Genomic DNA, 25,932 nt, shown 5'->3' with positions numbered 1-25,932 from the left:
AAAATTGTTTTACTTGTGCTGCAACGTATGAGTTTTTATGTGAGAACAATAAATTAGAGGACTGAAGTGGCCTCAGGCACAGACTATTTTTCCTGGATTTGAAACAAGCGTATAGGAACATAAAGGAAGAAGGGGAAAACCTGCTGTTTGTTTATTTACACCACCATTGGGAAGCTCCATTTCAGGGATTTCTATTTGAAAAAGTACCTTTCATATTCTGCAGAATTATCTCCTTGCTTTTCGGCTGGCAGGGGATTGGGGAGTAAGAGCTCTTTAATAACTTGGCTCTATTTCTTAAAGAACTATTAAATTAGTACAGACAGATCTGACATGATTACTCTCCTGCTCACTTCTCCAGGAACTCTTGTTTAAGAGGGGCATATGTCTGAAATTTTTAGCTGACAAGATCTTTTTCTAGGCATTAGCTTGTTTGTAAGTTAAGTTTGAAAGAAAATTAAAACTGTAAGAGACTAACATGCCCCAAATTTAAAGAAGACAGCTGAATGAACTTCAGCAATAAATAGGATGGTTTCAGGAAAACCTTGAGTAACTTGCTTCCTTATATTCCATATGTAAAAATACAGATATGCACCCTGAAATTTGCATATAATCAATAGATATTTAATTCAGAATACTTCAGTTTTCAAACAGTTTCTTTTTAAGAGAAATATTGTGTCAGAATCTTTCAGGTCTTTACTTGGAAAATATTGGAAGTGACCCCTACAAAATCAATCATCATTCTGTTTCAGTGGGTAGCAGATATTTGTTACATTTTTGAATGAACGCAAAAGATTTATGGGAGTTATTAAAATTGCAAAGTTAACCCAGTTATTCAAATCAAATGTGATCAAATTATTCAGCCTAAAATAGGAACTTTTTTTAATTTAATGTTTGGAGTCCATGAGGAGATTGTAAATGCCCTGCACTGTATAATTCAATCACATGAAAGTTTTAAATAAAGTAGATATTGTAAAACAACTGAATATTAAATCCAGTGCTATTTTCCTTAGTAGTATTAAAGCCATAAACAGGTTATGCACAGTATGGTAATAGATGAAGCACTTCTGGGAAATAAGGCTTTTAATAACCTTGGAGTACCCCACGACCATGGCAAGTGAAAGATAAGCTCATCAATTTCATTATTAATTCATTTCTAAGAACGCAACTATGCTCATGTAAGACCTGACAAAACAGCATGAGCATCAATTTTGCAAACTGAAGTCTGCACCATGCAACACAGCAGGCAAAATTCAGCTACAACAGAGTAACTCTATCTGCTACATACAAATCAATTACTACCCATTGGTAAACAATTCTTTCAACAGCAATGCAGTATTAAATGCAGAGTAAAATATTCTGGTGTGGAAAAAAATTATTAAACAGTGAATCTGAAGTAAGAAACTGGAAAAATGGCTATTAAAACTGGTGGTAAATGCAGTTGAAGAAAGGGTATAGGTTCCCCACATAGTGAATAAAGAAATGCTATGTTCCTCTCCATATTAAAACTCCTTTCCTTTTCAGCGTAGCCTTCTGTACCCTTCTGCCAGCATAGAAAATCCAGTTAAATTTTGTGGTGACAGCGGGAGTGTGAGATACCATGCTGAGTATTTGCCCTATTTCCTCAGATTACATGGTTAGCAATTCTCTGGGAAGACAGAGATTTGTGAAATTAGTATTTTAAGTAAATTTTTCATCTATGAATCTTGTTTACTTATTTCCAGTTCCACACAGGATATCTGGGAGAAGGAATTCCAGAAAGCACATAAAGGCTGCAGGGGATGCCCAGGGATTTTACAGAGGTAGCACAGTAATCCATCATCTGGGCTGAGGAGTGAATTACCATTACTCTACAGGAACAGCATTTCTGAAGGAAAAATACTGCAAAAAAAATTATTTCAAGAGGAAGTTCACCCTTCGTCATTTCTCATGGGAAGCAAACCCAAAATGTCAGGAAAAAGGCTCTCCTAAATTCCAAACTAACATGGCAGTATATGAAAATATATCCCGGCACCTTTCCAACTGTTACTCTCCACGAAGGCTGTAAACTGTCATAAAGGCACCTTCGTTGGCTCCCCAGTGTAGAAAAAAATCAATGAATATGTAAAAGCTGTTTATTGAATGTATGTCAAGACTTCCTGGTTTTCCTTGAGTGAGAACATTTTATGGTATAGTAGAAAGATATGATGAATGGCACTTCAACAAATGATAGCTATCGAAGTAGCTAAAATCAAAGGAGAAACCATGCATAGTTAAAAATAGTAAAAGATCCTCACGTCAGTTTTGGATCAAACAAAGCTCAGCCATGTTACATTACTGAACAATGAAACATTAACATCGGAAAAAATATTTTTCAGCAAATTTAGATCCTAAAAATGACAGCTAGCTACAGTGAGATGCTCCTAAGAACTGAACCTCATCATCATCATCAGTGGATGACGAACTGGCCTGAAATGTTTCAATACAGCCAGTCTTATACATCAATACGTTATTTCTTGAAGGGCCATGTAAACCACAGAATATAAATGTTCAATTTAAAAATAATTTGTAGACATTAATATTCCAAAGAAAAAAGTCCAGACATATCCTGAGGTAGTTGCATCTTTCTAAGTCTGCGAACAGAAAGAACTAGCTAAATCTCAAAGTTTTAGCAGTCTATGCCAGGAAGGATTTAAGACTTCAAAGTATGTTAACATTGTCCCATGTGTCCTTGCTTTTTACCTCAGCTGGGAATAAACAAATTACTGAAGTAACAGAAGGAGGTAGAACATTTGACTCCGAGGATCAAAGATACCTCTCCAGCTTTATCTAACCTCTGTCTTCATCACTGAATCACAAAATAGAAGCACAGAGTAATTTAGAAGAGCTCTCAGGAGGTCGTCTGCTCCCACACCCCACCCGCAGCAGGGCCAGCTTTAATGTTGGATCAGGTTGTTCAGGGCTTTGTCCAGTCAAGTTTTGAACGCACTCCCAGCACATCCAAGGACATTTAAAAACACACAGCAGTGCCAACAACTGAACTTTGCTAGTCTCTGTTCCTTGTTAGGACCGTGATACAATAAATAAAATTAATTATTACTGGGTTTTTTGTTGTTGTTGTGGGTTGTGTTCTTTGAGGTTTTTTGGGTTTGGTTTGGGGTTTTGTTTGGTTGGTTGGTTGGGTTTTTTGAGTTTTTTTTAAAGTCTGTCATGAAAAATAAATGCATCTCATTAGTTCAATCCCATTTCTGTTAAAAAAAAAAAAAGACTTCAAATTGCTTTTCTCTGGCGTTAGGTCATGTGATGTTACTGTGGATTATCAGCAGAGCTAATTTAAACCTATCTTATCCCATCATGCAGCTATGCTCTTAAGTGTGAGCTTTGGTACGTGTACATTTGTCATGGTTTCAGCTGGAACAGGGTTGACCTTCTTACTAGCAGCTGGTATAATACTATGTTTTGGATTTGGAATAAAAATAGTGTTGGTAAAACAGTGATGTTTTTGGTTGTTACTACGCACTCAAGGCCTTTTCTGCTCCCTTACGCTGCCCTGCCAGTGAGCAGGCTGCGAGTGCACAAAAAGTTGGAAGGAGACACAGCCAGGACAGCTGATGCCAACTGACTAAAGGGATATTCCATCCCATATGACATCATGCTCAGCATATAAAGCTGAGGGAAGAAGAAGGAGGGGATGTTCGGAGTGATGGCGTTTGTGTTCCCAAGTAACCATTAACATGTGATGGAGCCCTGCTTTCCTGGAGACGGCTGAACACCTGCCTGCCCATGGGAAGCAGTGAATGAATTCCTTGTTTTGCTTTGCTTCTGATTCTCTCCCCCATCCCAGCTGGGGGGAGTGAGTGAGCGGCTGCATGGTCCTAGTTGCTGGCTGGAGTTAAGCCACGACAGCATTGCTTTTACATACCAGAAACTTGTATTCCACATTAATCTTCCCAGCCCTGATCAACAAAAAATTAGAAGTGTGATAAATTTTATGCCCATTAAAACCCAAACATTCTAATGAATGCAGATGAGACCAACACAACTAACTTCCCTAACACACCTTTGCAGAATTGTGCCATGTGGCATGACAGAAAATTCCAGCAAACTTAAATTGAGCCACACAATGTAATGCTGTACATGCTAAAATCAAGGGGGGACTAAGTGGGCTGTACTGAGAACACTATCAATCAGCATTACATCATGCTCCAGGAGTATATTTCTGTGTTAACATTAAATATTATTTTCAATTATTTGAGTACCATGATAAAGAACACAGAACTTACCTATTCATTTCTTCAAGGCAGTCTGTTGCAAAGTAGAAGCTTTTTATTTTGGGGTGGCATGCTTTGAAGGCACTATAAAAATAACCACAAAGAATGTTTTCGTTCAAACAACTTATCTACAAATATACAAAACTGACGTGCTCTACAATTCTTCAGCATGTTACAGGTTTCATAGACATTTTGAATCTTCAGCCTGAATCTCTTGCTGGATAAACTTATAGATGGATTCCTACTGATCTGATTGCAAGCCTAAGTGGTACTTTGTAAAAATTTTGAAAGCCCTTGAATGACTTTGATTCTGCAGATATACACGAATTTATCCAAATTTTATTTGACGTTTATAAATGAGGAAGAGAAGGAATATAAAGATGGATAACCAGCCAGTAATTGCATTCAACTGGAGACAACATTTAAAATACAATTCTCTTTATTTATCCATAAGACTGTAAGATCTCCAGAATAAACTCAAATAAAGGAATGTTTCCTGAATTTGATACAAAGTATTTTTAATCAATAATTATAATCTTAATTCAATTTGAGTTTAACAGAAGCAACATGGAAAGTTCTAGGGAATATAAGTGGCAGTTTTTCTTTGTTTGGAAGTAGGCAATAATAAAGCTGTTCCTTGGGTAGTCTTAACTCTTTAAATAGTCACATCTAATTCCAGCAATTGCTTTGTCAAGTTACTCTAAAGCCAGCCATATCCCAAGTACTTTTCATCTTAAGCTACTAAGGGAAGCAGTATCTTCCCTGCAATCAACAGGAGTCATTAATAATTAATGCTTCTTCATCTTCCATGTAGCAAATAACAGAGTTGCCAATATTTAAATTTAAACCTTATGTTTATTTTTACATTATAATTTGTGCTCAATTTTATGTATCTATGCATTTTTTTTTATTGCACAGATTGTTCTCACAGATAGCTTTTCATTCAAGAAGTCCTAGCTGTTTGGGGTCTCCCCCTTTGGCGATTTTAAATTTATGCAAAGTTTAATTTATAGAATGAAGTTCTTTGAAAAAAGCAAGTTAAATTAGAAATCACTGGAATAGTTCCAAAAGCCTATCACAACAGGTTTAACTTGATTCTAAAAGTCTTTACTGTTTCACTTGTGTAACTAGTACAATAGTAGCAGTATAGTATACTATATTCTTGGCTACACTGACCTGAGGTACTGAAGAGTAGGATGACAAAAGGTAGCTGTAAGACTGACATTGCTCTGTGCATTGCTAATGTTCCTTCTCCTTCCTCACATGTCAATTCCTTCACCAGCCACTTGGCCAGTGTAATTCAATTCTATATTACTGATTTCATGGACAAGGTCTGATTCTTACTTTAGGCTGCCTATATACAGACATCACTACATTGCCCTCTGGTCTATTCAGACTACATGCATGAGATAATCATTAAGCTCAAAATCTTACAGCATGGATGATTATAGTTCACATAAAAATGCTTTTATGTGGTATAATTCCTAAGCTCTCCCTCAGTTGAGCAGTTATTTGAAAACTGCTAAGAACAATAATCATATTTCTTACCTTTTTTTTGTGTCAATATAACTGAAAGAAGTATTGCTATCAAGGAAACCACAAACTCAGAGTATTAAAGACTATTATTTTGATTAGTTGGCAAATGTTAAAAAACTCGACGCTATCATTCGTAACATTTACATTAAAATACTGACATTTATATGGTAATCACCAGATGTAAGAATTAGATTAGGAATCATTACACATGGCATCATGAAAAACCTGTGATGCAACATTTCTACTATTAATAGCTTAAATGCAAATGAGTGTTATATTAATTACTGTGACTTATTGCAGTTTTCAGAGACAAAAATGAAAGCTGAGGAACTTCACTTGGTCACACTGGTTTTCTTATATATGTTATTCATACAACTGTGTACAGAAACAGGCTTTCCTATCAAAGGTTCTACAGAAGAATGAGTTAACAGCAGAGTCGTATTTGCGTGCAGTTTGCTTTTTCATGAGATTAGAGCTATGCTAAAGGTAAGTTTACCTTTGCACAGAGGGTGTTCAGAAAACACCTTAATTCCATAAAAGATGACGTAAGAGGTATTTAATTATTGTTTTGGCATCTGGACATTGATAATTTCAACTTCAGATCCTCATCTCCTTAGCTGCTTGTATTTTGCAAATGAAAATAGTGAGTACATGGCAAATCCCGAACAGGGAGGAAGCTTTTCTGATGCCCACTAGATGGCATACGCTTGTTAATTATACCTACTGAATTTTAAGATTTTAACGCAAGAGATTTTCATCATTACATCAATACATACATTTTAAATATACTCTGATCAAATGTATTATTTCTTTTACCCGATTAATGTAGTACGATTTTAGTGTCAAATATTCTTATCATTCTTAGTCTCCTACTTCTTAACGTGGAACATTTTACTCCCCTTCTGCCAGCTGACTACCAGCAACTCCAACTGCTCTAGCAAAACAGATGATATCTCTCTGTCAATAGGAAATATGAAATGGTTTTGTATATGTCTTTATGCACACACATATATATTAGTGGTACATTACATGTTGTTAATTACACAGTAATTAACAAATACTATACCTCCTTACAGAACTTAATTTTTAATACTCAAAATAGAAAGTAATTTCTAAACAAATACTTTCGCTTTCTTATACTATTTAAGCATGATATGCTATTTTCTCGGATGTATTTTACTGCGATATCAGCACTCTGTTTTCAGTTGGTCTAAATTCCATGCAACATCTCCACCTTCTAGTGTTCCACTTGCCCAACCATCTTCCAGTTCTGAGATTTAAGTATTGACTCGAATTGGAGAGGATTATGTGGTGGATCTAAAGATTCTAATCCTCTTGATTAATCCTGTTAAAATATCACATGATGGAGTTTCTGCTTGTAAATAGGATTATTTTCCTAGACAGGAAATTTACATCCATAAAAGCATTAAAATGCCAATACTGGGGTTTCAAAGTCAACCTTTTAAAAGTTAGAATATGTCAGAGTTAGTGTGATAAACAGAACTTAAATTTGGCTCCACTATGCTCTTGTAATGTGATACAATCTATGATTATGTATTTGAATATTACATTCTCACAGGAACCATATCTCAATTAGTTTACAGAGTGGATTTGCTGGAGAGATGAATCAGGATTATGCAAAACATAAGGCTACTTTCTGTCTCAGTTGTTACGGAATTTGTGAATGTGTGGTAAAACACAGGAAGAGCAAGAGTTTTTTCAAGGGTAAATCAGCTAAATGCTGCAGGTCTTCCTGCTTATGCAAAGGAGTTCTCACGTGCTAAGTCACAGAAAACAGACTTAATAATTGGTTACTACGTGAATGTTCCTTAATATCTTTTTGCCTGATATTCTGATAATTTACTGAAATGGTGAGCACCTACAGCTGCAATAATGTATTGTACTGTTATATACTTACAAACTCTGAAGAAAACAGCTCTTTATTGTTATGAAATGGAAATTCCAATTCTGTGGAAACTTTTGATTTAAATGGTTTGCAGTTCTGTTTCTGGGCTGCAAAATGTGACAATAAATCCATCTTCATCTCCCAGAAGTGTCACAAGGATTATTATTAGAGAAGCATGTAGACACACTAGCATTAAGAACTACAGAAAAGTCTCCAGGGAAATAATTCTAGATGTATAGAAGAATATGAATAATGCAGAAGAACGATAGTTGTATTTTTACCTTTCGCTTGTTTTGGAGGGCCCAAAACTGGATGCAGTAATCTAGATGTGGTGTAATGAGTATCAAGTAAAAGGGAGTAATCTCTTCCTTCGTCTACTGCCTGCACTCCAGCTAACACAACCCAGGAAGCTGTCACCCTTCTTTCCTGTGAGGGCTCGCGGGTGGCTCAAGTTTGGTTTGCTGTCTATTGAGACTGTCAAGTCCATTTCAGAAGAAGTAATAAAAATACTGAAGCTATAGCAACTTCTAAGATACAACTTTATGTCTACCTATACTATATATACTACCTATATGACATTTTATGAGAATTCTGACTGCACAGTTTCAATATGAAGTGCCAACAGTATGGCATACGGTCTCATAAATTTAAGACCTAAGTTTGCATTAATTATGCAATTAAAATTTTCACTAGGTGGAGATTTTTGAAAGTTCAGGCAAAGCACTAGTTAACAGCCATTAACTATATACCTAGTGCCATTAATCTTTAGTCTTGTCGATCAGTTTCATCATGGGGCATTATAAATATCTTTAAAAATAACTTGTTATTCATGTCATGCCACATCACAAAAAAACCTTAAATAACTAAGATTTCTAATACAGTATGATCATTTTTGATCGTGAAGATGCAGGTGTTGCCTAAAAGCAATGGAAAGTTTTTCACTGTCAATGCGAGAAACCTCCTCTCACAGGGACAAGGTCATTCTACATCCAAATATAGCCTAGAGAGCTAAACCAGTCTGAGATAATGTCATGATTCGTATAATAATCAGGGTACCTTCGTTAAATGCATTAGTGAGGCAAATCATCAAACCGTCCAGAATAACGCATTCAATTAATATATATTCTTGTGAAAGCTTTCTTAAGGCTATTTCATTCAGTGTATACTATGGACATCAGTGACAATATTTCTATAAAACAGCATTCTTCGTCTGACAGCACAGTGGAAGAGGCAAATCTAATCATTATTCTAGTAAGACTTCAAATCCTTTTGTTCAATAAGGTTTGAACATATCACATTGATGGCTCTGAAAATAACAGAAATTTGAGGAGAAATTCCAACCTGAACCATTCTGTGATTCTGTGAAATCCAAGCTGACTACCAAAATGTTCTTAGTTTTCTTTTGAGACAGCTGAAGGAAAACTAATGCTGCGATTTTAGCTGGATTTTTCAGGCAATTTTAATTTAAAAGAAAGTAAACCTACCAAAAAGAAGAAAAATTAAAGAACTAGGTTTCTTTCCCCTGTCCTTATTTAACTGTCAAGGTAACTGCTTTACTAGCTTTTGCATTAATGTTAAAATGGACTCAATCATATAGAAGTAAGAACAAAACCAGATTTATATTTTCAGGTTTCAAGCTTGCAATGAAGTTTAGGTTACATTCCAGCACCTACTAAAACCCCCCTATTAAATGAAAAAGATAGCCTAAAGTGGAAAGAAGCGAGAATGGATCCTGTAAAATCCATCTTTCCCTAACTCTCTGAAAAGGAGGCAAGAAAATCCTGAAACGTTTCCCTCTAGTCTAGCAGAGAGAATAATGAAGTATGAGTTAGAACTTTTCCAAAATATGTTGGGTCAAAATGGGTCACCATCACCTTAATTTTATTTGTAAAGGGAATGCAGAAGAATCAAACCACAGGAAGTTCTCCCTAGGCTCACCAGAACCATTAGCTTTTCAGTGGAATCAGTCGATGGCAATCATGCTCAGTCCTGTCCTTGGTAAGACAAATAGCAGAGGCTAGGTAAATGCTTTCGAAGTGTGCTTATAGAGGCTGTGGATTAGAGGTGGCTGCAACACAAGCAGGGTCCTCCGTTCGCATATGCTGGATATACTGAAACGTAAGTGAGCGTAACACTGCATTTACTTTCTCTGCAGTTTTCAGATGAGCGGGTAAAATAGTGGTAAATTTAAGGTGTAGTTTTTGTGATGGCATAAATATATAAATGATAGTGCATGAAGGAAGAAATCAAAGGGAAATTCAGCTCAGCGAACAAAGGGAATACTATTAACGTCTTCATTATACTTTTACCCCTGGATCTACCTCTTTTTGAAAGGATTCAAAGCCTGAAGGTACTCAGTTTTCAGTAGTGTGTAAAGTTTTAGTTAATCAGACTTTTTCCTGTGCATATACCCTACAGAAATTGTTCTCTAAGAAGTGTTCTGAGAAAATGTGTTCTAACGCTTAGAGCAAAACTCTGGAAGCTATTTCTAGCTGTGCACAATGACCTCCTGTTTGATCTTGGTTAATTCACTGAAATTTGTTAAGTGTTTTATATTCTAACAAAAGGGTATTATTTTTCCTGTATTTTTGTTCAATATCATTATTAATATCTACTCATTCCTCAGAGGAAGTTACAGTGCTCAGTCCATGTTTAATTTCTATAGCAATACCCTTAGCTGAAAGGAGTAATAGAAGTATAAATTCACCGTTTTCTAATTCTCAGACAGACATTAATAATGCCTCCCGACAAGAACAAGCAATTGAAGAAGTGTGTTTTTCTGATGAGTAATCTCTATTGTAATTCATATCTTCAGTATTTTTATTGTATACGTGATCATAGTTGTAGGACTTGTATTCCTGCAACTGCATTTAGTTACCGGAAAAGCACAAAAAAATTCAGTATGCTTAGTTATAATTAGGAAAGCTTTAGTAAGAGAGTTTGTAGCTCTTCATGGCAGCAAGTGTTAAAAATCCAGATGCAGCATACAGAAGACACATGCAAGTAATTCAGGAGACACTGTCAAAGCACTAATCTCAAAGCATTAGAACCGTTCTGTTAAACCTGCTGTTTGACAGCTATGCATTCCAGTCCCAACACTGCTTGCAAACAATTTCCAGTGAGTGTCTGTTATTAAATATGCCTTAAGGGTGGCAAAGCTTAGCATATGCTTTTTTTTACTGGGATCATAATGCAGTAGGAGCAATATGCACATTAGCAATAATGCAATGTTCATTTTGCATATGGAACCTAAATATTTTAGCAGTTGAGAATAACACAATATTGGGTAAGTAAGCTTCCTCCATAAGGGAAAAAAACGGAGATTACATTCAGCATCCCTTGCTATGATGTTTTTAATGGTATTTCCTATGGTAATTGTTTTTTGCACTTGATATTTATCAAGATGGCTATACTGAACTTAAGAAAGTTTTATCTCTTGGCTAACGTATTCATTACTTTTTGCTTTATTTATTTAACTGAAATGGTAACTGGGCTGTCTGCAAAGCTGACCAAAGAGTTATGGAATTTACATTAAGTTGTATGTTTCATAATAAAGGGAAACACTGAAGCTCAAGTGGATCTATTATGTATTATTTACAAATTTCAAGGTTTTCTGTGTAGCTTCCTTCTCTGGGTTTGCAAATTTTCAGTACTATACATAGAATACTTCCAAGAGCGATCCCTTAATTTATAAACATAATTGACATATTACTTACTGTTTTCTTCTGCATTCAATTGCTCTATCTATTCTGAACTCAGGTAAACTAATGAATCCTTCTGCTTTTTCATCCTATCAAAAGAGAAGGGAAAGGGATGGTGAAGAAGAACATAAAGAAGAGAGAAGTGAGCAGTAGCCATTTGGGTCTTACACTAAGAACAATCATCCAATCAATACTGAACATATTTTCTCCATAATGTTTTTACTTAAAAAAAAAAAAGTATTTACTTCATCATACAATGTCAATAATTTTTATGAAGTAACTAAACTGACAGTTTCTCAAAGGAGCTGCAGTCATCCTAATTCCCCTTTGCTGAAGATTACAGAAAACCTTTCAGCACCAAACACAGCACTGAAAATAGCATTCAAGACATCAACAACCACAGAGAAGAATTCTCAGTTTCTTCATCATATAGTCTACATTTTCAAACCGTTTTGTGGATGCCTCCTTTTGAAGTTACCATTGTGCAGACCATTTGCCCTGCTAATAATAACTGAGGAGGTTCCTACAGTGAGCTCACCAGTGATTAAATGGAAAAGTAATAACTAGACAGTATCTCTGGTCACTTTTTGCTTCTTTTGAAGTAATTTACCGGGAAAAGCAAGGAGGCATATTAACACCAGCCAGCTTTTGGAAAAGTACTAGGAAGTGTACTATGAATTATGGCTTGGCTGTAAACAACAGACTGAAAAACAGTGGGACACATAATGACTACCACCTTGCTTGTAACAATGTCAAACAAACAAAACATACAACGCAAAACCTGATGGCCTTTATCACCCACAGCTTGAAACAATATGCTGTTTTGCGCTGACAAGAAAATACTAAAACTGAGGATAATTATGCTAGTAAAATTGTCCTTTTGAAGAAAGTAGAAAATACGTACTAAAATATCAGTAATCAAAGCAGGCTGTACACAGTTTAGATCAGGCGCTGAGGCTCAATGCATACAAATAGAAGAATTTTTGGCTTCTTCCCACCATTATTTTTAACTACATATATGCCGATTGCACAAGCGTAGGCCCAGTCATTTTCAATAACATTTCACCAAGAACAGCATTTTACATATCAGAACCTGCAAACTCCAGACTAATTCAGCAAAAACCAAGAGGAACATCTCCGTAAAAATAACTTTCAGATAAAGAGATCTACAAATTCAGAATTTCACGTCTGCTGCACATAATGCTTAACTAACATGAATGGTTACACTGTATACGTCTCCCCACACAACCGAAACTAAGGAGAGCTGCACATGAACACATTGTTAGTCCAAATAAATAATATCTGTGGAAAAGTATTAACTACTGACGTATTCATTTCTTTAAGAGTGCCATGAACATTTGCTATTTTATGAAGCTTGGACATGGACTTTGTAGACTTTAAAAAATAATTTCAGTTGAAATATTTCCAGCTAGAGAACCCCAGACCTGGCAATTAAAGTGGCACTTCACTAACATATCCTACCATGTAGTAAAAATAGACTTTTTTCAAAAGAATGATAAAGTTTAAGGTTTAATTTTGGCTTTTGCCAAACATAAATTATACTTACATTCTGGTTTGTGTACCAGTACAAGGACGAATCCTTCAGAATAAACCAGTACTTCTTCCATTTCTGTGTGAAATAACCTTTGGCATCCTTTTTCTTCCATAGCCAGCCTTCACAATCTCCGTGCCCCAAGTCTTTGCAGGAAATCCGTCTTCTGCTCCCACTCGTTAGAGAGCTCCCTGAGAACGTGACAATAGTGTGAGACATCTCACTGAGTGAAAGAGTGAAAGAACTATTCTTCTCAATATAAACACACTACTAATTTTTAACGAGGATTCAATTCAAAATCCTTCAAGCCAAATCCTCTCCAGTTTCAGGGAGAGGAGACTGAATGAACAATTTCCAAATTCAACAGTGCTCTGCAATTTTTGTTTCAGCATGAATACAAAATAAAAAGGGCCTGTTTTGTGTAACGGATTATTTCATCTCTAGAGGGTTCATTCCTCTTAGGGCTGCATTTTTATCTGATTAAGATAGACATCATAATTCCAAAGTAAAACCTTATTCATTTAGCCCTCAATCTGAAACTCAGAGTACGATATAATCTGTATACAGATGTAAACACTACTTCTCTATATCTTCCCTTACTACTTATAGCAATAGAAGGCCTGTCAAATTCTGGGATTTTTTAAACTCAATTTTTATAGTCAGTATTTATAGTCAATAAAAAAGAAAGATCATCCACTTCCATAAAAATGCACATGCTTACATTTCTTCTATCCTGAATTTAACTGAAAACAATATTTTAACTTTACTGCATCCTGTTTAAAGACAGAGGACCAGGAAAAGGTGGGGGTTTTGTTGTTATTTCCATACATCCTAATTGAAAGGCTTAAGGTTTTAGTGTGCCTTGTAAATATCAATAAGAACAGTTTTTTTCTTAATTATGGTATAATTTTTCCTGAAAAAGACTCTGTACAGAATTTCCTTAAAATATTAGACATTTTTCTGTGAAAAATGAAGTTTATATTGCTACAAGAATTATATTTCTCCTACAGCTGTGAAAGAGTGAAGAAATTTAGATAACATTAACATACCATCCTTTTTGTGCAACATTCCACAACGTTCTTAACATTTTGCTTATTTTAGAATAAGATACTGTGCTGTGTCCTGGTCAGGTTTAGAAGGATTAAAATCATATAGTACAATAAAAGGAAAATTTTCATAGAAAGGAGACTAAACCAACAAATAGAATAAAAGGAGAGAGCTCACTGGCCATATACTTTCATACAAATTTATTATGCTGTAACTATTTTTCATATGTTCATTGTTTTAACAGTCTCAAATAGGCCACAAATAGATAAAGAAAGAGAGTAGAAGGAAATGGCAAAAAATACAGATACTGCCTTTCTTCTACTTAAGTCAGAGGAAATTGTACCACCAAGTCTAGCAATATTATACCTTATAACACATTTATTTGGTATTTTAATTTGGTATTTTACTTTGGTGTTTAAGATCAAATTTAGAAATATTTGAATTAAATTGAACTTTGGCATTTGATCCAGATCACTTATTATCAGAGAAGAATTCTCATTTTCTAGTTTCAAAATGTTAACCCAAATAAGTTACCTTTTGACCATTTTCTGCTTTTTACCCTGAGGGAAGCGTAATGGAATGACTGTAAGGAAAAAAAAAATTTATGAAAAACCAATGCAGTAATAGTAGTAACATGAAACAGCTGGCATTCCCTACCACATCCATGGTTATCTTAGGGTATCACAGGATCTCATTTTTTTCAATTTTCTCTTACTACTGTTACAAATATAAATAAAACACAGTGGTAAATCTGAAAATTAAAATGACTTTTTTTTCAGTTATTAATTACAATGACAATCAAATCACTACAGATTCTTTGCATGAATGGTTATGCAGCAATTGGAAAAATAAGGATATAAACTCATATGAACGATCCAGTAAAATGAATGATACTTTGTAGGTATACATGAAATAGTTATACAAATATTCATTCAAAAAGAAATATCCACCGCAAACATTATATAGTTTATGTTTAAAGTCATGTATTCAATAACACGTTGAAGTCACATTTTTTAATTGTTCCCAACCACAGGTAACAATTAAGTTTGTTAGGTTGGTAGGTTGACAGAATAACTCTGAGGAGAAAAACAATAAATTCTTTCTTTTGTGGCTACATTATAAAATCATTACAGATTCTTAAGAAAAACCTAAAAGCATCTCATTATTTAATCCTTTTAAAACAGGGGCTGCTGCTCAAAAGATGGTAAAGATTTACCTCAAACATGTAAATGCTAGGGGAAAAATTACACGTTACAATGAAGTAGCTGCCTGATAGGTAACTGATGCTGCCATTACCAGTAGAAAAAACAGTGTGATAAACCAGCAGACCCAGGCAAAGGGTAGCATAGAAAGGGCCATCTTTTTCATTTTCATGTTTTTCCTTTGTGACAGATAACACTCATCTCAGTGGAGGGCCTAGAAGAAGGGCACCTCTGTCACTGATAGGGGTGTCTCCATGCTACCTTAACTTGTGGTATGACTGCCTTCTCCCAGAGATCATCTGACTGCTTACCCTGCCTTAGGCAGCTCCTCCCCACGCAGGCAAAAAGCAAACACATGCTACAGAAGTCCTTATTAATAAGAACTGTGCTACAATGTATTTAATAAGTGCTTAAATTTCACCATATTAAAATTTAAAATAACTGATGATTATAATTAAAATGTTAAAAATTAAATTAATATTTAGAATAACAAAGGATTGCGGCTTAAGCACTATAGAAAGGCAACAACTGAAAACAAGAGTCCAACTATTGGAGAGGCAAAGTTCACTTGTAAATAAAAGTGAAGGAAGGGGGAGTTGTTTTGCACATGCACAGACCTGTTTGTAGCCCTTCTGCAAATTAGCCAGTTTACAGCATTGAACAGCATGAACAATTTCTAGTGACTTGTGGAAATCAGCAGTTCTTGACTCCTGAGAGTGCTGGCTCAGAGAACACCAGCTTTCTGTGTTCTCTTTATCTCAGACCGTTCTCCCAGTCAGTCACAGTATATGAATGATTCACAAAAATATTGTAATTCTGACAGGTGACAAGCTCTGTAAGTGTATATGCATTGTATCACTGTAAGACAGTACATATTCTCCATTTACTTGATAGCTGCAAATTTATCTCTTTGTTTTGAGCACCGGAGAAGACAAAGATTAATGCTTGCTCCTGTGCTACAGGAAATGTAGTAAAAAACAGACAGAAAATGAAAAAACTAAAATAAGTCTGTGAGAAAGTATTAAAGATGCACAGCAACATTGTTTTTTTAAATTGATATATTGTTAGCCACGGTACTGGTCAGTCATATTGTGCCAACTAGAGTTCTGTGGCGACTGTGAATGAAACAATCTGTTCAATCTTCCTCTTCCTGTATAAAAATGCATTAGGACAGAGCAGGCATCTGCTTCTGAAAAAGAGATCACCACATTTGTTCACAATTGAGGCTAAAAAATATAGTGATGAAATAAACCCCTATAATTAAATTACAGGTTTCATATGTGATTAAGTATAAAGAACAGGAAGAAAAATGGGAAAAATGGAGGATATACACGTTAGGATAGTCACTGGAACCTCATACGCATCATTCAACAGAAAAATTTAAAAAATAATGAAAATACAAGCACAACAAATCAAGGAGAGCTGAAAATATTAGCTCTTTTAAAAACAGAAGTTAATTAGTCTTACTCTGTTTTGCTTATGCACACATACAATGTATTCAAAGCAAGAAAACTAGAGAAAGGGAAAGGTTTGCAATACCTTGGGAATCAGTGCTTAATTAGCACTGCTAACTTACAAAATTCAAGCTTCATATTCTAAGACATAAAGGAACTGCTATATAATTAACTTTGTGGTAAACACTGTAAAAAAACAGTCAGAACTTGCAACTTCAAAATGACATCGAGTTGCTACGGGAAACAGACAGATGATGGGAGAACATACTGTGGTTGTCAGCATTTAAGTTCTCATCTCAAAACCACAACATAAAGAATGTTAACCAAAATGCACACCCTTCCACCCCAGCCCAACAAGAAGTACACCATGGAAAAAAAAAAAAAGTGATAGAGTTGTCCTACATGAAGTTAAACTAATGAGACCTCAACATAATCACAGTGTAGTAGTAGGAGTGCTGTCACAGAATTGCCAAATGAAAAGTTATGCTGTGTTTAAAAAAAATGCCCTGGAGACGAGAGATTCAGTTACCTGTCAGATGAAGGGAACCAAGCCTATTAACGCGAAACTGCTTGAATGTATCTGCTGGTTTGAGCCTTAGGAGTTTTTAAGGAAAACCATTAACAAGTTGCAAACCCAGCCATCAGTGAATTCACTAGCAAAGTGCACAAATCACAGGGCCATAGTGCTGATTTTCTCACATTATATGTATTAGATTATTTGCAGTACCAGGATCCCTGGGAACAGCCACAGGTCCAACTGTTCTCCAGTGGAGGCAGCTGGCAAGGTAGGGATTGGCAGATAGAGGCAGCATATCAACAAGCACAATTGCACGTTTTCACAAACTGCAGAAAATGTAGTCATACATCTTCCACCATTGTCACTGGTCTTTAGCCTCACTTTGTAAATATTTGGCAGGCAGAATGACATCTGGCAACTTTAAAAAGTTATTTAGCACCTACTTCATGAAAAAAGTGCTAAGTTGGAATGAACACATAGGCATTCTATAAATGAAGGTTCTGTTGTTTGTCCTTTGCATGAAATATTTGTCAAAATACTAAAAAAAAAAAAAAGTCTAGATATTTTCCATTGAAGACCTTCAAAATCGGTACCATAAAAACCTTTAAAAATCTTAATCTCATATCTCCCTATCATAGTATTCACACTACTTAAATGTTTTAAGAGATTTTAAAATTGTCTTTTCCTCCAGTGCTACCTTCCCTCCAGACCTCCCTTCCAATCTAGACATTTTCTATGATTCTCCTCCCAAACCACTACATAACTTAGAACACATACTAAGGTTCCTACTAAACTTAACTAGAAGTACTGCATATACACACTGACCTGCTGTGGTTGCAGTACCTATTTTCTCAGTATGGAAATTATTCCTACCTTTTTATTTTCAGATGTTAAGTATATTTTAAAAATAGACAATTAATTGAACTGTTGGGGATTTTTTTTTAAAAAAAAAGTACATTTATAAATTGTTACCTTCCTCATGGATGTGCTTCCTTGGCGGTCAATGGCAGAACTAGCATATCTAGGACAGAGAGGAAGAAAGATGTCAAATAACTACAGAAAAAAGAATAATAATCTGAATAAGCAGTGCATATACACATACATTCTATGCATTTCCAAATGTATACTTACAGATGTAATGATGTTTCAAAGTTATTTAAGATGTAGCACTTAAAACATGAGGCCCTTTGGAAATGTAACCATTGTTTTCAATGAACAGTGCTAATGTTATTAAGAAACACAAAACCATTCTTAATATTCTGACTCAAGAACACATAAATAATATGAGAATATCTGGTTCTGATTCAATCACTGGCCTAAAAATACTCAACCCCGATCAGCTGAAATGCAAAAGCAACTAACACAACTCCTTCCTCCTCAGGACTAAACTCTTACGACATAAATCATTGGTTCTTTGTTGCAGGACTAACTCTTATTTGCACGTTTCTTTCAGCATCACCAACGTTTAACACAGGTATGGTGGATTCCTAGTGTCCAGACTAAAATGGTAAAGAATAAGTAAAACAGGAAAAAGTTAGAAGTACAAATTAATAATTTAGCAATTTTGTTTTAAGAATAATTTGCATTTTAATACATAGCAGCTTAGAGATACATATTTGAACTAATATTCTGACCTTTAGCAAAGACTCATACGTGTTCCATATCTTGCCAAGTTGGTTCCTTTGCATGTCATTACAGAATCAAATCAAGGATAAACAGAATTGCTTAGTATGTGGCTTTCTTTGAGTCACTTTTTGGCTAGCTTAACTTCAGCAATATGTAAGCATGTGTATAAACACCCAGACATTAATATGTGTGTAACTATCTGGCCAAATTTGACATGACTTGTCAGATATGTTTGCCAGGTACAGAGAAAGTCTAATATCTTCTTTTGTTCTGTTCTTTCCCCACCACCTCCTCTTTCAAATTCTGAAAGCACTTAAACACAGGAAATCCATAAAGACCACAGCCATTCAGTAGTTAACTAGAAAATTTAAATCATCAGAAAAATATTTTTGCAGGACTGATATCCTAGCAGTATCTTTTTGGCTGGCAAAGAAGGAATGCGACAGTTAGTTACATTTTCTATTAGAAGGAAGTGTGGTGACCACACTGATGTAAAGAATAGAAACTCTTAGCAACAAAATGAACACCAAGTAAACTTTCCCAAACCAACTTCAATGTGGGCTCCAACTCCTGCTACAGTTTAGTTGTTACGCTTTTTAACATCAATATCCCTGTATTAAAGAAACCGTCATGCTGCTCAATTTGCAAAAAGGCTATTGCAGAGCACAGTTTGAAGTTCTAAATCCCTGGAGAAGGTCCAGGCAAAGTCTCACTTTTCTGAAGATGTGTGGTTAGTGTCCTGACACAATGGTACTGTAAAATATTTTAGGTTAGAAAGGGAAAAGCCTGAGAGAGTCCCAGTTCAGTAGGCCTGTTTGTGAATTTTTCATTTATTAAGGGGACTTTTTCTGCGTACCTTTCTCATATAAACAATATGCATACAATAATTTGTATATATAGTTAGTAGCAGTTGTATTCCTAAATCCTTTTGAAATGCTACAATAGTCAAGGCTGTTAGGTAGGTGCAGACGTAGCAGTGGTCCTCCAAAATATTTAATAGTGTGCAGTTCTGATTCTTTAGCATTAAAGAGGACAGAGGGAAACTGAAAAGAAACTCATCTAACTGTATCTCAAGGCAACCCAGGGCAATGCTATGGGAGTTTATGAACGCAGGAGTGTTCTGAAGGGAATAAATAGGAAATAAATATTCAATGTCTTCTTGAATAAAGGAGCTGTGGAAGTTATATAAAATTAGCAGCTAGCTTCTCTTGTTTTGAACGTTTATTCATTAACACACAATTAAGTTTTTGGCATTCACAGCACCCTGCAGCAAAGAGTTCCATAACATTTTACTACAGAATGCCACGGATACCAAAAACTTACACAGACTTCAAAATGCAAAAATACTATCTATGGTATATGTGAGCTTTCTCCTGGAGTTCTCTAAAGGCTAGAGAACAAATCAGGAAAGCATCACCAGTAGCCATTCCTTATACAAACAGTACTGGCCATTGATGGAAACAGGACACTGAATTAGGGTCAGATTTGTCTGTTGTAGCACAGAAATTCTTGGATACACAATTTCCTCTCATGCTTTCAAAAGAAAGAAAAAGGAGAAGTGGGAAAACCATAAAAATGTAAATGTTTTTGTGTATGTCATATAAATAGAAAAGGAGTGCAAGAATGGGAAAGGAATTGATGGGCATTTTAAACATATTCCCAAATTCTGTTGGTTATAACAACAATAATATTGGTCTTAAGTCAGCAAGACAGGAAGTAGCATTTTCTCATTTGATGATTTCCTTTGTTACGAGAAATCAAATTTACCACTAGAAAGAACTCCTGCATTGCCAGTTAAAAGCATATATCAGTCCCAAGCCAAAGGAAGTTTCCAGGCTGCGTAGATGGGATGCGTAACATTAAAATTAAAATCATAAAAGTTAAATAGCCAAGACTTAAAAATCCTGAGCTGTCTGTAGATTAAAAGGATTGGAAGAAACAACTAAAACCCCAAAAAGTTAAACTTACAACATTTGGTAAAGCAATGGACAGATGCCCAAACCGCTGCAAGGCAGATTTTATCATTAATGCTCCATTTCTGTCTGCCCATGAGAATGCCACAAATGCACTTCAATCCTGCTGGGCATTTCCCCCCTGATTTCTGGTCTGGTTCTTTAATCATGGCTTTGACCCATCTGGAAAGTGTCAGTTTCGATGATTCCATTCTTTCTCTCAGCCAATATACAATATGAATAATACATCTGTGTTTTTATCTGAAAAGTCCTTAGTCAAGTTTTATTTGCTTCCATGCAAACACAATAATGCGGCTCCTTACAGTAATCACAGACTCTTACCAGCAAAAATGTTGTAAAGTTATAGAAGCAGTCTGCAATCAGACTTTTGATAGCTCTTCAAAAGCTGGCATCTTATGAAAGGTGAGAAATAGGTGTTCTGATGTACAACGAGCTTAATTTTTTTATTTGGGAACAGTTTTCAACAGTCTGCAGGAGGTTTTTTTCATTTTTTAAAAGGTTTTATGTCTATCAAATACTCCTCCCCAAATCTAATTATTCCTCAAATATTCAGATCTAGAGATCACAGAAGAAGAAATACTGATCTTTTCTTCTCTTTAGACAAGTAAATTCCCTGTGTGGAAGTGACAGAACCAATTAATTTAGACATAGAGGAAACCTAGTATGTTGTCTATTCTGGTTGAATACTCCGTATCATTTTTGCTTGAGTTATTCTTCACCTTTCTTTTTAGGAAAACAGTTGTTACAGAAGTGAAAGGGAAATGAATAAGGGGAGGGAGGGGGCGGCGGGGAGGAAAGGCATGTGCAGTGATATGTTTATAATGGCCTGGACTGATATTTCTCAAATTAATTTAAACAGTTGATCTTCTACTAAACACTTGTTTCCTTGTTTATGCATAATACTGCTTTTGAAATAAACTGCAGAATCTAGAAAAGGGAGGACCAATCACTTACAAGTAACTTACACCAATTTAAAGAAAAAATAACACATCAAACAATTATTGCAGGATGTTTCCAGAAACATTCATTAGATAATATGACAAAAAAAGGCAAAATACTAAGAAAATAACTGCAAAACTTTAAATCAAATTTAATTTTGTAATAAAATTCATTATAAAATACTTATTGTATCATACCATTTTCCTCAAATGGATTTCTGAGGTATTCCTATTTGACAGAAATATGAAGGACTTTAGTAACGTCTATTCTTAGTTTGGATATGCTCTGCCTAGCTGTGTGTCATGTATTAGAATTTCTAGGGACAAAAATGTTGTCCCCCTCCTTATCTATTCTTCAGAACTTTTGAGTAAATTATATGTTGTAAGCAAACTGAAACAAACATAAAAATCAAAGAAGAATTAGAGAAATACAGGTACTAAGAAGCAAGCACAGATGAAGGTTAAATACAATGTGTCTCTGGTTTTAGTACTAGATGCACACTGACTCAGTATTCAATCAGAATGATGATGCTGAACATAGAGCTCAAGTGGAAAGGTTAACAAGAATGAGCTAAAAAAAGATGGAAATTACTTTGACCTAGGTGGAAGCAAAACACTGAGAATTTAAAGGACTCGAGTAGGTGTGGTAACTTCCAACTTGCATCTTAAAGGACGTGCAAATGAAGTGCAAGTCTAGTGATAAGATTTATAATCAGGATTTCAAATGAGAAACAGTGTTTTATAATTAGAAAATAGCAATAATGAATCTCTAGAAAACAAATTAGAATGGAAATATCTGGAAGTACAGGGGATAGCACAAGTACTATATTCCAGTTTCATGTATTTGATAAAAACTGTAAGAATCAGAATGTAAAGACATACCTGGTAAAAGATTTCAAACAAATGTTGAGAATTGTCACCTACCAAATACTGAATATGTGAAATCGACAGCGTAGCCGCATACATTGCTGCGCTTTTGCTATCAGAGCAGTTATAGCCACTTAGGAGCATCACCAGAATTCTAAGTATCCTGTGTTTTCTGTTCATACAAAAATTCCCCTTACAGCAAAGAGAAGTGACTTGCTATTTCTTCCTGAAACAAGTATCACTAAGCAAGTGTAACTGTCAATACTGCCTCCATGTTGACATTCCTCTTTTCCTTTTGAGGAACATATTTTCATTTTCTACCATAGAAAGATAACAACAAAGCTTTAATTAGAAGTATTAATATAATAGAAATATTGATATAATTAGAAGTATTATAAAACTACTCTAGTTATAACAAACTGCTAATAATATTTACCACTGATTAAACAATAAATTTAAATACTAATAATTTCTTTGATTTGTATTTATTTATTTGACCGAACAGAGCAATACAAACTTATCTTTAGACTATTCCATTTTGCAATTAGTTTATAATCTACAAAATTTTCCAGTAGATATAAAATGAAAACTCTTTGCCAGAATTTACTCTTGGAACAGAGATAACGGAGTATAAATTACTGGGTAGTGTATCTTATGTTCTGTCATGGTACAACATGCTCTGATCATTCTGATGGGACCTGTCTGGAATGTCCAAGTTGATGCACAGTCCATAAACAGACTATTCTGAGAACTTTTCTTTCTAGCCCTCTGTAGGATGCCTCCTGTTTCATAAGGTTACATAAACGCAGGATCTCACATACACCCCATATTTGATCAAGAGGCGATTTCAAAGGTGCTGGTTAAATTTTATGGACAACAGTGAGGCCTGCATTTGAAAATACACTGCTACTCCCCACTGCCACCTGGATACTTAGAAGTATATGGCAACTGGAAACACAGAGAGCTTGACTAACAGCTCTATTGATCCACAGCAGCTATGAATAACTAGAAAATGGCTTCTATCATCCTGCTATTTTTTACGTGGCAAATACTTGGGAGATGTAAATGTCTAGGTGCAAGAGGCACACAAAGCTCTTTTCAACCTTCATGTCTCATGTTCTGAATTACTTCAAGTGAAATCTGGTTGTAGCTAAGGGTCAAGGCCACCATAATTAACTTGAGAAAAAAAATATTCAACATATTAGAAAATATATTTGTGAAGAAAAGTATTGTACCTTATGGCTGGTTCACAAGAACACATAATTAGCAAATTGGATTTATCTACCTGGTCACAGGGATGCATTTTTAACTACATTGCCTGGATTCATGATTTATATTTAGGTTATTAGAACCTCCATAGCTTATGTAATGTATTCTTGTCACAACAAGTAAATTGTCACTGCAAATTAATTATTTAGTATTTTGTAGTGAGATTTGAAATCCCTTCTCAGTTCCATGCTGGCTCAGCTACAGGCTCAGAACTATGCTACAGGCTAGTATTCGATCCTTCAAGTATCAGCCAGCTAGCTCAGATGCATCTGTACTGGTCTGCAGTCACTGCAATACAAAGTTACTTTCAAAATATTTATCTCTTCTTACCTCTCCAGCATTAACCACAACTGAAAAAAAATAATTTCCAAAGCATGCTGCTGTGGATGTGTTTGAAACAATTTTTAAGTGTTAGTATTTACAAAGACAAAATGTGTTATGAAAAAGAACCTGAGCAGCATGGAAGCTAAATGCAAATAGTCATAAAAACTGTTTTTTTCAATTAGCAGTTGTGCAATGCATCAATAATACAATTCTCTTCTCCCTTCTCTTTCCCTTGCAGGCCTGTGTGGTTAGCTAAGCAGAGATCTTCAAACCCAAGGTCTCTGTAATGATGTCATGGTTATAATACGCACGCGTGTCTAGAATCCACAGACGTCAAGGTTTCCTATTACTAGAAAAAAAATTCTTATAAAGTAAAATGAAGATCAAAGAACACAGCGACTCTGCTAAGCATATAGTCAGATATTTGTTGGCAAAAAAGCTGCAGCAGGGACTACACAAGAAAGAGGTAGTGGGCATTTAACATTTGTGAAACAGTAACAAACAGGGTAAATTGCTTCCAGTAAAAAGGAAAACAAATCGTCTGGTTCTTCAGGAAGCATTTAATTTAGTTTACCTTCCTAAAACCTCAGAACGCTCACACATTTAGTGACTCCACTTCCAATTGCAGAGTGTAATTTCCTAAATCATGACACCTGCTCAGAAGTGAAGCGTCATAACTTGCCTGTGGCTGCCCTACTTTTCTAGTCACACGACTGCTTATAAGTAGAGCTCAGATTTTCTGCATTGGTCAGGCAGGGGCAGAGTTTACTGTGTGAATGGACACTATCTTATAATGAGGCATGTGGGTGCTCTGCATGGATGGTGAAAGTCTAGCCCTGTGCATAGTGCTAGGGCAAATGCCATACCAGGTTGGAAGGGACCTCAGGGATCATCTGGTCAAGCCTTTCTTGGCAAAAGCAAAGTCTAGACAGGATGGCCCAGCACCCTGTCCAGCTGAACCTTAACGGGGTCCAATGATGGGGAATCCACCACTTCCCCAGAGAGATTATTCCAACAGTAGATTGTTCTCACTGTGAAAAATTTTCTTCTTGTGTCCAATCATAATCTCTGCTAATGTCACTTGTACCCATTACCCCTCTTCTTTTCCATGTGACTCCTTGTAAAAAGGGAATCTCCATCTTCTTTGTAGCCACTCTTTAAATACTGGAACATGGTGATAAGGTCTCCTCTAAGCCTTCTTTTCCCAAGGCCGAACAAACCCAGTTCTCTCAGCCTTTCCTCATATGGCAGGCTTCCCAGTCCTTTGGTCATCTTGGTGACCCTCCTCTGGACCCTCTCCAGCCTGTCCATCTGGATGGTAATGTCCCTGCCAAACTGAGCATGTGCAATCCTTTCAGAACAACTAGGCTCTGGGAAGAAAAAAATTCCTTTACAACTCTTCCTTGTGACTGCAAGAAGCAATGGGTGTGGAGAAGGAAGACAAAAAAGGGGTCAGAAGTATCACTATTTTTCGTATGTGTGTCCATGATTTCTTTTTGTTGCAGAGGGCCAGGTAGGAAGGACCCGAGGGAGGGAGCAGCCATACTGGAATGAAGGAGGGTGAGAAAACGGCGTGACAAAAAGTAAGGAGAAACAAGTGTGAGTGAAGAACATAACAACAGCACCTGGCATGACAGAGGTAGGAGACTAAGCAAAAACAGTAAATACGTAAGACTGACAGAAAACAATAAGTTCCGAAAAACCCAATGTAAGAGATAAGAGCAACAGGTGAAATCCAGTTGTTACTTAAGAAGAGACTGAGAATGACACACT

General features: G+C 35.7%; 1 protein-coding gene across 3 annotated transcripts in view; it reads right to left on the bottom strand.

The window, feature by feature from the left end:
- Window positions 1-25,932, bottom strand: part of LOC134520563 (connector enhancer of kinase suppressor of ras 2-like) — a 212,699-nt gene that overhangs the window by 19,211 nt on the left and 167,556 nt on the right. For all 3 annotated transcript variants that reach the window (XM_063346115.1, XM_063346116.1, XM_063346117.1), the window contains 5 exons: window positions 18,135-18,183; window positions 14,524-14,572; window positions 12,958-13,133; window positions 11,406-11,479; window positions 4,260-4,331 (listed from right to left, as the gene is read on the bottom strand). In XM_063346115.1, the coding sequence (XP_063202185.1) occupies window positions 4,260-4,331; window positions 11,406-11,479; window positions 12,958-13,133; window positions 14,524-14,572; window positions 18,135-18,183 (420 nt within the window). The remainder of the gene's footprint in view (window positions 1-4,259; window positions 4,332-11,405; window positions 11,480-12,957; window positions 13,134-14,523; window positions 14,573-18,134; window positions 18,184-25,932) is intronic.

This window comes from Chroicocephalus ridibundus, chromosome 9, assembly GCF_963924245.1.
Source record: "Chroicocephalus ridibundus chromosome 9, bChrRid1.1, whole genome shotgun sequence".
Taxonomy (NCBI): Eukaryota; Metazoa; Chordata; class Aves; order Charadriiformes; family Laridae; genus Chroicocephalus; species Chroicocephalus ridibundus.
Note: the sequence above shows the minus strand (reverse complement) of the source record. Positions and strands in the feature narration are given on the sequence as shown.